Genomic DNA, 13,589 nt, shown 5'->3' on the forward strand with positions numbered 1-13,589 from the left:
TTCCGCACAGGTTGTCGAAACGTCAGTCACTGCCACCGACAACAGTCCTTCTCAGGACTACACTCACCCGGACGATCAGACTACACCTTCACATGTTACCCCCGGGTTCAAACCATTTACTGCAGTTTATACTGTAAAAGTAAATCTTTAAAAGATCAACATATACACTGATTATAATCAGTAACACTGTGAATAATAGTCTCAATATGGACTACTAAAAACATTTCTTTCTATTTTACAGAGCTTACAAAAACAAGAGGCTCAGAAAGACTAAGCCAGGACAAATATGCCCTCCACTGTCTGAGTCATAGCTAAGGTACTTTTCGAATCATTCCTCAGATAATTTATTTTGTACTTTTTAAAAATTTCTCTTCATAAATAGTGATAGTTGAATTATAATCTTAAAAGTTTCAATCCCTAAACTGTTATCCTCAATGTATATCTATCTTTTTTTAGGCAGTGCTCTTGTTAAATCGTTCATCATATTTTGAGTTTCTTCAACAGTTCTTCAGATGAATTTGTAAAAAAACAAATCTTTAAATATGTAAACATTAAGAGATCTCGAGAAATCTAGTGTACCAATGCAAGTCATAAGTGAATAATTTGCTCTGCCAGAGAGAAATTCGTTCAGTAACATAATAGCTTTAGATGCAAGGCAGCACGTCAGTGAGAACATCTTTCAATGTGTACAGAATGACATAGTTTCTGTAAGTCTTCACCACATCGTCAGTTATGGTTAAGCTCTGCAAAAAGGAAGAAAAAAGAACATTGTTGATTTAATATTTCGTACATGTAGATTCACTTAAGGTTGTTACGGTGATGGTGTCAAAAATTATAACTATTTTTTGCAAATGCTAAAATTAAGTAACTTCAAAGTTAAATGATGCATTGAAGGAACATATGAAGAATAATAGTTGCGAACTGTCTCGATTTTGCAGGCCCTGACAATAGTAAGTGTCTCTATTCAAGTTTCAAAGATCACCGAAAATGTCAAATCTTAGATTCTATCCAGTTTTTCAGTCGAAGGAATACATGTAAATCACATCGATGTTTTTTCTCTTACCACGCGTTTGTTATTGACCATCGCTTGTAGGTATGTTTTAGTATGATGATCCAAGCTCGCCTCTGAGATGTGTTGAACAGTGGGAATTGAAGAGCCAGTTTTCTTTATCTGTTATTCAACAAAAGATAAACATAAGTGTTTCAGATTTATTAAGGAAAACAAACAAGGCTTGCTTACTTATAACTAGGTTAGTGATCACTGTTAAAGGCGGAACAGCAGTATTGTGAGTGAGAGTTTCAGCCCCTGTTGTCTATGATCCTAAGCCATTCTCGGTCCATCCTGGTTTACTCTTAGTTTTTTTGTGCTCCAGCAAGTTAGTATTTGAATGCTTGTTTTATCTTTAAAACTGTTTTCCGCCTTAATATCCCGGCCATAAGTAAAATGAAGTCTTCACGAGATCAAAGATAAATCTCTTATTTTGAAAATAACTTACCTCGCGTCTCACTCTCCACACTGTAGTATTCAGGTGAAAACTGGTGTCTCTGAGCGCACTTGCCAACACTTTGTGCTGAGATCCTTTAGCTTCCTCATAGGAGTATGCCAGGTATAGTGGATGGATAAAGTTGTAAAGTTGAATAAAGGCAATGGAAAGGTTGTCGTTCTTTTCCTAAAAAGAATAAAAAAACCCGAAATCATATGAATTTTTAATATGTTATGATGCCAGTGACTTACAGAAACGCAAGTTCTGCCACGCATTTTATCATACCATGGTGATCTCTGTAATGAGTTATCTTCAAAATTTTACTCAGTATTAGACACCTGTTTGCAGGCTTGAAGTAATTATTTTGGGGCTAGGATGTGTGAGTAAGAGATCATTAAAATGTGATGTTAAACCGTTTAAAATTTTAAATTGGCTTAAAGTAGATAAAAAACTTTAAAAAAGTTTCCAATACTTACCAGACTTGGAGAACATACTGGTGTGTCAGCAACTCCAAGAGCCAGGGGCGTCTCCTTTAGATCCCAGTTAGAAGCTATGAATTGGTAGAACTTCAACATCTGTGGATAAAATGGCGATGGTTTACAGAAGTTAACAAATGGTAAACGCCATAGCGTGTACTATTGAGTTATGGTGCACGCGGGAGGTTGCTAAGCACGAAAGAAGCGTAAGAGTCGTACGAGGCGATAGCCGAGTGCGACTCTAACTTCTTGAGTGCTTAGCAAACCTCCCAAGTGCATCCATAACTCAATAGTGCACGCTATGGCGTTCACCATTTGTTTTATAACATAACTTATTGAGCTACATCGAAAAAAAATGCTCGTGTAGTCTTTCATGACAAGAGAAAACAAGCTCGCGAAAATTCATTCATAACAACTGCACACCAGCAACTCAATAAAGTTCAATTACGCTTCCAGAAATACCGAACAAAATCCTCTTTATAAGGTCTGTATCCAACAACCGGTGAAAGAGTTTAGCAGAACTGTGAACAAACTTTGGTGTTTACCATTTGTTTTATAACATAACATTGATACATTGTAACAAGAGTTCCCTTTTATTTAAAAAATCTTACCTGATCAGAAAAAACAAGCGCGCGCGGTAAAATAGTCTTAGCATTTGCTCACGTCAGCAGCATACACCCATGGGCAAATAGTAGATGCTGAATTAACCAATCATAGCGCGCGCTTTTCTTTAGTTATGTTATAAAAGCAACTTTGCAAGCATCCTTTCGCAAACAGCTTAATAGGGAAGTACTATATAAATATATTTGGATCTCCTACCTCTTTCGTGGCGTTAGCTCTGGTTGGCATAAGTGACAGTCGGATGACAATTTCAGTATCACTTGGTCGATAGCTCAACGGAGCTGTCAAAGTCACGGAGCTCATTGCAGTTACTAAGAATAGGACAGTGAACGAGGACTTGCAGAATTCCATTTCTAGTAAACAAAGCGAATTGTTAGAAAAGTCAGCGTAGAGTCCTGCAGTATGTGAAATGATTCAACTACATGTAACACGGTACTCGTATTCTTCTACTTAAACTTTGAAGAATTGATTTCAGAAACTTCAGTAGCCAATCCATTTATTAGTTATCAATGGTTCGTGTTTGCTGTTAGTCTAGCCTTATTTGAAGCAAAGCTGGGAAAAATCTTCTCTTATACTGAATGGTAAATAATCAAAACATGCATATGGAAGTGTTCTTTTAAACGGAGTTTGCGATCGTACATTCTGTTAACACTAAGCACACAATACAACGTACCTTTCTCCTTTTAAATATATCTGGCAGATAGACGTCTCTGATGCGAAATCTTACGTTGTTTTCTCTAGCTGTGTCTTGTATTAGTTGTAGGGACAGCGCCTTATAACTGCCATTTATATAAAACGAAGAGGAAGCTGTATCATTGTTTGGCATCATCATGTACAAAAATTCGTGGTTCATTCGTTCCGTGGATGACATCATTTTGAATTCATAAACCTTTTGAACGTTGTTAACTGTTCCTTCCGTAGCAGGCAAGCGGTCCATCCTTGTTGTATCAAATTTATTTTGTATGTTATTTCTGGTATGCAGTAATTTGGACTCCGCGATTCCACAGATTTATTAGAAAAAAAAACGAGTTTATCTTGCGGTGTAAATGGGATGGAAATACATTCCATCGATAGATTGTTAACAAAGTACTTGGGTCAACTAAGTTCTACTTATTGGTTTACAAAAAGTCCCGAAAACTATAAAGGCCTTGGAAAACAGGGCATCCGGGAGATCTTTCATTGAATTGGTCACAATCCTGATATTTCTCTAGAAGTCGACCTTGTTAATCGCTTCCGTCTCCCCAACGGTATTGCTCCTATTATCAAGGTTCCTGGGAAAAAAGGAAGAAACGCTGCGGCGATAGTGGCGATCAAGCAAAATAAAAGCATGACAACAAACATCTGACGTATCTTATTTTATCATAATGCTTGGAAGAAAACAAGAGGAATGTGAAATGCAGTAATTTCGCAGTAGTGTATCGTTATCGATAGATGATCTGTCTGGTGTCTGGCTAAACACATCTCTGAATTTTTTTGATTAAAGCGCGCACGGGGGACTTATGGGTTAAGTGATCACTTGATTTATTTACTAACGACTTCTAAGTTGACGTAACTTTATTTTCATGTCATTTGAAGAAAAAACCAGCCGTTATTACCGGAAATGGGTCATTTGGTTATAAGTGTAGGTCCTTGATTGCTAATATGCGATCTAATTGTACTTTTTCACTCTTCTTAGTAATTTCAGGGAATAAGTCAAAGGGGCAATAGCCTGAATCAAAGAAATGAGTGATATATCCTATTTGGAGACTTGACTCTACATGAGCACATGAATTTTGTCGTTCTTTATTTACAATCTACTATCCTTAAAAAAGAGAAAATTGACTTTGCATATCGCGAACGGATGACTTCTTCCTTCTTGATGTAATTAAGAAATAGATTATGACAGTGAGAGAACCATATGCAGGTAAAATAATATGGACCAAACGACAACCTTTCACGAAAGAAAAGCGCAATTGTGATATATAAAAACTACGCATCTTTACCATGAACTATTCGCGCATGGTATACATTTTCGTGTGGTGTGCTAGTCGCTGCTACAGAACACATAGAGTCCGTTGGAGACAGTTATGAATTTCACAAGTGTATCCCAGCCTTTGCTCAAAAAGCGCAGCGTTTTTTGTACGCTAGAAAATTTAAAAAAGGTCAAATCTGATGTTGTTTTAACTTGATTTTCTGAATAATATCGGAAAAACAGCTAACAGGAAATCCCTTTCTTGTGTTTAGTTGTTTAGTGATATGTTTATTGACAATACCAATCCCTTGAAAGCATATCCGTGAAAGTTATGCTTTAATCTTTGTTTTCTTCAATCGATGCATTATCTTTTTTCATCTTCACCGGTAAACGTGCAGGTATCCGGTTAACGTTAAAGTTCCGTTCTTACTTAAACGATCGCCGGAAGAAGAATGTGACAATAAGTACTTTATAACATGACTGCAAATTGTTACTCAGTTTTGAGTTTATTCGAATGTGTTCAGTCAAATTGCCGTTGTGTTTCTCATGACGATTCACAGTTTTAGAGTTGATCTTTACGTCGTTCAGTCAAGGTGTAAGATAATCACAACACATTTGCAGTCCTTACCGCTTTTCTTATTGCGGGTTCATCATTTGTTCGTTCCTTTTAAATCTTCTTTCAAATCTAGGAATACCTTTTCTCGGATATGTAAGTGGTTAGTTAGTCCTGCTTCTTATTTCCCAACTTGGAGATAGGTTTTCACTTTACCTAAGGCACCACACAGATAACTCATTTGTTGCGATGAAAATAGGCACATAAATCAATAAATAGGCAATAAAACATGGCAAAATAAGTGAAATATAAAAGAACAAGAAGAAAAATCTCCTATCGACTCGAGGTTTATGTGTATTTGACTTGATTGAGAAAAGTGACATTTATTACAGGAAGTGGACATTGTGTTTTGTGGTGGTTGTTGACTACTTAATATATTCGCCTTGACTGAATACCATAAATAGTGGAGTGGTTCATGAATAAAATCTACCAGTACTAGTACTAGTCGTGATCTTTAGGATAGAGGCATGGAAATGAACAGTAATTCCCCTATGAAAATATGTGTGATGACCAAATGTTTAGACTCGGCCCGAGTCTAGACCTTATTTTCTCGCTGTCGTTGTTGGTTGTCTCAAATCTGAATGAATATTGCTCTTCGCTCTCATCTTTGTTTTTGCTTAGTTGCGAACGGTAGAAAGTAAGGCTTTCGTGAATATTTTTGACGTACACCAGTAATGATTCACACTTTGAATCTCTACCTTTCAACGCTTTATTGTTAATTTTAACAACATCGCGTATGCAGTAAAACATTGTATTATAAAAGTAAATCTTTAAAAGATCAACATATACACTGATTATAATCAGTAACACGGTGAATTATAGTCTCAATATGGACTTTTAAAAAATGTTTCTTTCTATTTTTACAGAGCATGCAGTCGATTCAATAAAAAGGGGCTCAAAAAGACTATACCAGGACAATGATGCCCATCACTGCCTAAGTCATAGCTAAGGTACTTTTCGAACTATTCCTCAAACTGAACCTTCTTATACTTTTTAAGAATTTCTATTTATGAATAATGATAATTGAATTAAGACCTTTAAAAAAAAGGTGAATCCCTAAACTGTTATCCTCAAATTATCAGTGCTCTTGTTGAATGATAAATAATGTTTTGAGCTCAGTTCTTCTACAGTTTCGTTAGATTAATTTTTAATAAACAAATCTTAAATACGTGAACATTAAGAGATTTCGAGAAATCTTTAAGTGTAAGTCATAAGTCAATAGTTTGCTCTGCCAGAGAGCAATTCGTTCATCAACATAAATAGCTTTATATGCAAGCCAACACGTCAATAAGAACATCTTTCAGTGTGTACAGAATGACATAGTTCCTGTAAGTCTTCACCACATCGTCAGTAATGGTTAAGCTCTGCAAAAGTACAACAGATTATATTGTTGATTAAAATTTCGTGCACATATATTTACTTTACTCTTTTAAGGTTGTTACTGTGATAGTGTTAAAAAGTGTAAATATCTTTTCTAAATGCTAAAATTAAGTTCCTTGAAAGTTAAATGACGCCTGCAAGGAACATATGAAAAATAACACTTGCCGATTGTCTCGATAGTTCAGACCCTCACAACATTAAGAGTCTCTTTTTAGATTTAGCGCTGACTGAAAATGATATATCGTAGATTCTATCCAGTTTTATAGTTAAAGAAATGCATGTATTTCTCATCGTATCTATTTTCTCTTACCACACGTTTGTCATTGACCACTGCTTGTAGGTATGCTCTAGTATAATGATCCAGGCTCGTCTCTGAGATGTGTTGAACAGTGGGTATTGAAGAGCCACTTTTCTTTATCTGTGATTCAAGAAAAGATCAACACCAGATTTTTCAATTTACACAAGAAAACAAAGAAGACCTGCTTTCTTATAATTACATTAGCGTTCAGTTTTAAAGGCGGAACAGCAGCATTGTGAGTCAGAGTTTCGCGAAAGAATAAAGATAACTTCTTCATGCATCTAGGAGAATCGAACTGTTCGACACAATTACTTTTAGGCTTGTTATTTGCAGTCCATTTCTGTGTAAACAGTCTATCCTGGTCCACTCTTGGTTTTTGTGTGCCCAAGAAAGTTAGTATTTGAATGTTCGTGTTCTTTATAAACCGTATTCCGCTAAAATCTCTGGGCCATAAGTGAAGTAGAGTCTTCACCAGATCAAAACATAAGTCCCTTCATGAGGGATTAGTTTATTTTAGAAGTGACCCACCTCGCGTCTCACTCTCCACACCGTATTATTGAGATGAAAACTGGTGTCTTTGAGCGCACTCGCCAACACTTTGTGCTGAGATCCTTTAACTTCCTCATATGAGTATGCCAGATATAGTGGATGGATAAAGTTGTAAAGTTGCATAAAAGCAATGGAGAGGTTGTCTTTCTTTTGCTGAAGAGAATTTTACAAAAGCCGAAATTATGCAAATGTTTAATAATTATGTTACAGTGCCAGTGACTTACAGAAACTCAAGTTCTACCATGCATTTTATCACCCTATGGTGATCTTCGTAATGAGATATCGTCAAAGTTTTACTTGGTATTAGTCATTTGTTTTACAGGCTTAAGGTAGTTATTTTGAAAACGGAGCCAGTAAGTGTGCGTGGAAGAGATCAGCAAAATGTGCTGTTAAACCGTTTTAAAGGTTTAATCTAACTTAAAGTAGATAAAATACTTGTAGTTCCCAATACTTACCAAACTTGAGGAACATACTGGTGTGTCAGCCACTCCAAGAGCCAGGGACGTCTCCTTTAGATCCCAGTTAGTAGTTATGAATTGGTAGACCTTCAATATCTGTAGATAAAATAGCAATAGTTTACGATAAGTAAGTTGCAAAGCATCGTTTCACAAGTAGCTTAATAGTTAAGTACTTTAAGAATGGTATTTTAATAGCCAACCTCTTTCGTGGCGTTAGCTCTGGTTGGCATAAGTGACAGTCTGATGACAATTTCAGCATCACTTGGTCGGTAACTCAACGGAGCTGTCCAAGTCACTGAGCTCATTACAGTTACAATGAAAAGGGCAGCGAAGAAGGACTTGCAGAATTCCATTTCTAGTAAGCCAAACAAATTGTTACAAACATCAGCGTAGTGTCTTGTAGTATGTGATAATGATTTAATTTACACGGCACTCGTATTCTCGTACCCAAACTTTGATTTTAAAAACTTGAGTAGCCTACCCGTCTATTCCCAATGGTTCATGGTTGCTGTTAGTCTAGACGTATTTGACAAAGTTTGCTATCGTACATTCTGTCGACATTAACCACCTCATACTTTTACTTCTAGTCTTTTCATTTATCCAGCACTCGTACATTTTAACCAAACTTTTGAGGAATTGATTTAGAGACTTTAGTCGCCAATTTGTTAATTGGTTCCCAAAGATTCATGGTTGCTTTTAGAATGGCAAATGAAAGGAGAGTCTTTATTTTTAACCTGTTCGAAGCAAAGCTTGGGATCATAAATTCTGCTAAAATTTGTGACACAATACAGCTCACCTTTCTCCTTTGAAGTACCTGTGGCAGATAAACTTCTCTGGCTAAAAATCTTGCGTTGTTTTCTCTCGCTGTGTCTAGAATTATTTGAGCAAACAGCGCGTTATAACTGCCTTTTATACCAAACAAAGAGGAAGCTGTTTTGCTGATTTGCATCATCTTTTCGTCAAGCTTCTTTTTTAATCGAGTGTATTCCGGAAGACTCATTTTCTCTACAAAAACTCTTCGTTCATTCGTATCCGTGGATGACATCATTTTGAATTCATAAACCTGCATCTTTTGAACTTACACTACTGTTCCTTTCTTCCTTCCTTTGAATCAAACTGAATTTGTATGTTATATCTGGTTTGCAGTAATTTTGACTCCACGAAACCAATGTGATTTCCTGATTTATTAAGAAAAACACGTTTACTTTACAGTGTAAATAGGAATGGCACGATTGTTAACAACGTACTTGCTTTGGGTCAACTGAATTCTATTTATCGGTGTACAAAAATCCCGAAACTATAAAAGCCCCTGGGAAAGAGGGCATCTGGGAGATCTTTAATTTAATTGATCACAAATATTTCTCTTTGCAAGTCGATCTCGTTTATCGCTTCCGTCTCCTTAATGGTAATGCTCTATCAAGGTTCCTGGGAAGAAAGGAAGAAAAGCTGCGTTCATAGCTGCAATCAGAAAAAGTAAAAGCGTGAAAACAAATAGCTGACGAATCTTATCTCATTATAGAGCTTGGAAGAAAAGAATGAGAATGAGAGCTGCGATGATTTTATTGTTTTGTATCATCATCTATAGATGATATGTCAGGTGTCTAGCTGAACGCATATTTGAAATGTTTTTCATTCATGGGCGTGCGGGTCCCCTCAGACAGTTATCTTAATTAAGGACATGAGCAATATATTCCATTTGGTGACTTGACGTTGCATGGACAGATGACTTCAACTGTATCCTTTGAATGTTGTCATTCATTATTTACAATTTTCCATCTTAAGAGAGAGAAAATTGACTTTGAATATCTCGAACGGATGATTTCTTTCTTCTTGATTTAATCAAAAAGTAGGATATGACAGTGAGAAACCATATGTGACCTGACGACGAGCTCTCGCGAAAAAAAAGAAAAGACAATAATTATAAATAAAAACAGCACATCTGTACCCTGTACTGTTTACGCATGGCATGCATGTTCATGTAGTGTGCTAGACGCTGCTACAAAACACAGACGAGACTTTCTTAAGTGTACGTATCCCTGCCTTTGCTTGAAAAATCGTGGCGTTTATGGTTGCTAGAAATATTAAAAGGTCAAATGGTCGTTTTAACTTGAATTTCGGAATACTGGGCGAGGAACAGCTGACAAGACACCCCTTTCTTGCCTTTAAGTTAATAATACCATTCCATTGAAAGCATATCCGGGAAAACTATGTTCTAATCTTTGATTTCCTCAATCGATGCATTGACAATTTTTTTTTATCTTCACCAGTAAACGTGTAGATATCCGGCTTTGGTAAAGCTTCCATAATGTCCATGTACGTTAAAGTTCATTTCTTAATTAAACGATCACCGAAAGGAGAGTGTGGCAACAAGCACTTCATAACATGTATCATAATTTATTAAAGACAAGAACTGCAAATTGATGGTCCCTTTTGGGTTTATGCGAATGTGTTCACTCAGTTTGACTGTATGTGTGTGACAAGGAGTCAGCGCTTTAGAATTCTTCTTTAAGTCTTGCAGTTAAGGTTAAAGATCACAATAACACTTGAAGATAGGTTTTCATTTTATTTAAAGTACCACACAAAGAACTTATTTGTTTAAATGAAAATAGACACACAAATCGATAAATAGACAAATATATATGTAAATAAAATGAAGTATAAAAGATCAAGAAGATAAATCCCGTATTCACTTAACCGGTTGTCTTTATGTCTATTTGACTTGATTAAGAAAAGTGACATTTCTGCGGCCGTTGACTACTTAAAAATAATCGACTTGAATACTATGAGTTGTGGAGTGGTTTATAAATAAAATCTACCAGTTCCACTTGTGGTTTTGAGGACAGAGGCATGGAAATAAGCGTTAATTTGCTTATGAAAATATATTGTATGATGACCAAATTTTTTATTTTCTCACTGTCTTTGTTGGTTGTCTCAAATCTAAATGGATATTGCCTTTCGCTCCCATATTTGTTTTTGGTAAGTTGTGAAGGAGAGAAGGTTAGGCTTTCGTGAGTTTTTTGACGTATACTAGTAATGTATCACACTTTGAATCTCTATTTTTCAACGCTTTATTGTTAATTCAACAACTTCTCGTCTGCTGTTACACTTATATTGTAAAAGTAAATCTTTAAAAGATCAACATATACACTGATTATAATCAGTAACACGGTGAATAATAGTCTCAATATATACTTTTAAAAATGTTTCTTTCTATTTTTACAGAGCATGCGGTCGATTCAAGAAAAAGGGGCTCAAAAAGACTAAGCCAGGAAAATGACGCCCACCACTGTCTAAGTCATAGCTAAGGTACTTTTCGAATTATTCCACAGATATACCTTTTTATGCTTTTTAAAAATTTCTATTCATGAATAATGATAATTTAATTAAAACCTTTAAAAAAGTGAATCCCTAAACTGTTATCCTCTAATTATCAGTGCTCTTGTTGAATGATAAATAATGTTTTGAGCTTCTTCTACAGTTCGTTAGATTAATTTTTAATAAACAGATCTTAAATACGTAAAAATTAAGAGATTTCGAGAAACCTCTAAGAATCCAAAGCAAGTCATAAGTCAGTAATTTGCTCTGCCAGAGAGCATTTCGTTCAATCACATAAATAGCTCTAGATGCAAGTCAGCACGTCAATGAGAACATCTTTCAATGTGTACAGAATGACATAGTTCCTGTAGGTCTTCACTACATCGTCAGTTATGATTAAGCTCTGCAAAAGTAAAAAAATACACTTCGTTGATTTCGTGCACATATATTCACTTTACTCTTTTAAGGTCGTTGCTGTAATGGAGTTAAAAATTGCAAATGTCTTTTCCAAATTCTAGCATTATATACCTTGAAGGTAAAATGATGCATGCAAGGAACATATGAAAAATGAGACTTGCCGATTGTCTCGATAGTCCTGGCCCTGACAACATTTAGAGTCTCTTTTTAGATCTAACGCTCACTGAAAATGTCAAATTGTAGATTCTATCCAATTTTTACAGTTGAAGGAGTGCATGTATTTCTCATGGATTTTTTTTCTCTTACCACACGTTTGTTAGTGACCATTGCTTGTAAGTGTGCTCTAGTATCATGATCTAGGCTTGTCTCTGAGATGTGTTGAACAGTGGGTATTGCAGAGCCAGTTTTCTTTATCTGTGATTCAAGAAGGATAATCACCAGTGAATATTTGACGTATGTTATTTCGTCATAGAGCTCAGAAGAAAACAAGGAGAATGAGAGATGCAATTTTATTGCTGTGTATCATCACCGATAGATAATCTGTGCGGTGTCTGGCTACAGGCATCTTTGAATTGTTTTTGTCAAAGCGCGCACGGGGCCCTTACGGGTTCAGTGATCACTTGATATATTTCTGATGCGACTTCTGTGTTGACGTAACTGTTCATTTTCACGTCAGTTGAGAGACGAAAACAGCCGTTATCACCGGAAATGGGTCATTAGTTTATGGGTTTAGGCCCTTGATTGCTAATATGCGATGTATTTGTACTTTGTCACTCTTCTCAGTAAAAATAAGGATACGTCAAGGGGAGTAACCTAATTAAAAACATGAGCAATGTATCCCATTTGGGGACTTGACGCTACATGAACAAATTACTTCAATTTTATCCTTTGAATTTTGTCGTTCGTTATAAATAATTTACCTTCCGAAGAGAGAGAAAATTGGCTTTGAATATCGTGAACGGATGATCTCTTTCTTCCTGATATAATACGAAATAGGTTATGACGGTGTAAAAACCATATGTGACCTGACGACCTCTCACAAAAAAAAAGAAAAAACACAGAAATGAGAATTAAAAACAGAGCGCATCTGTACCCTGAACTGTTCACGCACGGTTTGCCTGTTCGTGTAGAATGCTAGTCGCTGCTACAGAACACAAACGAGACATTCATGACTTTCTTAAGTGTATCCCAGCGTTTGCTTGAAAATCGTGGTGTTTGCGCGGGCTAGAAAATATTAAACGGTCAAATGGTCGTTTTAACTTGAATTTCTGAATACTGGGCGAGAAACAGCTGACAAAACACCCCCATCCTGTATCTAATTGTTTAGTGTTATCTTTAAGTTAATAATACCATTCCCTTGAAAGCATGTCCGGGAAAACTATGTTCTAATCTTTGTTTTCCTCAATCGATGCATTAACAATTATTTTTCATTTTCACCGGTAAACGTGTAGATATCCGGTTTTGGTAAAGCGTCCATTAGTATTCCATGTACGTTAAAGTTCCGTTCTAACTTAGACGATCAGCGGAAGAAGAGTGTGACAACAAGCACTTCATAATATGTATCATAGTTTATCAAACACAAGAGTTGCAAAATTGATATCACTTTCGGGTTTATCTGATTGTGTTCACTCAGTTTGACTTTATGTGCGTGAAAAGGAGTCAGCGTCTTAAAAATTAATCTTTAAGTCGTCCAGTAAAGGCTAAGGATCATGAGACAAGTTCCAGTCTTTATTTCGATTCATCATTTGTTTCTTTTTTTTATTATTTTTGAATCTGGTTGCAATTCTAGGAACACCTTTTCTTGGATATGTAGGACGTTAGTCAGCTCTGCTTCTTATTTCCCAACTTGGAGAGCGGTTTTCATTTTTTGTAAGGTACCACATAAATGACTTATTTGTTTTAATGAAATTAGGCACATAGAACGATAAATAGACAAGTGTAAACAAGTAAATGAATGAGGTATGAAAGATCAAGAAGATAAATCCCGTATCGACGTAACGTTATGTCTATTTGACTTGATTGAGAAA

The 13,589-nt window shown here is 35.9% G+C and overlaps 2 protein-coding genes across 2 annotated transcripts; both read right to left on the minus strand.

Moving 5' to 3' along the window:
• Positions 1-644: 644 nt before the first annotated feature.
• Positions 645-2,932, minus strand: LOC148741864 (uncharacterized). The gene is made up of 5 exons (XM_088726462.1): positions 2,780-2,932; positions 1,961-2,059; positions 1,497-1,670; positions 1,064-1,171; positions 645-743 (listed from the first exon to the last, which is right to left on the minus strand). Exons 1-5 carry the CDS (start codon positions 2,930-2,932, stop codon positions 645-647), a joined length of 633 nt encoding a protein of 210 aa, XP_088582588.1.
• Positions 2,933-6,410: 3,478 nt separating this feature from the next.
• LOC148741865 (uncharacterized) lies at positions 6,411-8,183 on the minus strand. The gene is made up of 5 exons (XM_088762352.1): positions 8,031-8,183; positions 7,828-7,926; positions 7,352-7,525; positions 6,836-6,943; positions 6,411-6,509 (listed from the first exon to the last, which is right to left on the minus strand). The coding sequence occupies exons 1-5, from the start codon at positions 8,181-8,183 to the stop codon at positions 6,411-6,413; spliced, it is 633 nt and encodes a 210-aa protein (XP_088618478.1).
• Between the last annotated feature and the right edge of the window lie 5,406 nt (positions 8,184-13,589).

This window comes from Stylophora pistillata, chromosome 1 (assembly GCF_964205215.1).
Source record: "Stylophora pistillata chromosome 1, jaStyPist1.2, whole genome shotgun sequence".
Lineage (NCBI taxonomy): Eukaryota > Metazoa > Cnidaria > Anthozoa > Scleractinia > Pocilloporidae > Stylophora > Stylophora pistillata.

Bases quoted from the DNA above. Each gene is read 5' to 3' on its own strand.
- LOC148741864 (XM_088726462.1), bottom strand. From the start codon at position 2,932: ATGGAATTCTGCAAGTCCTCGTTCACTGTCCTATTCTTAGTAACTGCA. The intron at 1,172-1,496 runs GTAAGTTATTTT...GTTGAATAACAG, and splicing joins TGTGGAGAGTGAGACGCGAG to ATAAAGAAAACTGGCTCTTC. The intron at 744-1,063 runs GTAAGAGAAAAA...TCCTTTTTGCAG, and splicing joins TGGTCAATAACAAACGCGTG to AGCTTAACCATAACTGACGA.
- LOC148741865 (XM_088762352.1), bottom strand. From the start codon at position 8,183: ATGGAATTCTGCAAGTCCTTCTTCGCTGCCCTTTTCATTGTAACTGTA. The intron at 7,927-8,030 runs GTTGGCTATTAA...TTTTATCTACAG, and splicing joins GAGCTAACGCCACGAAAGAG to ATATTGAAGGTCTACCAATT. The intron at 7,526-7,827 runs GTAAGTATTGGG...AATTCTCTTCAG, and splicing joins CAGTATGTTCCTCAAGTTTG to CAAAAGAAAGACAACCTCTC.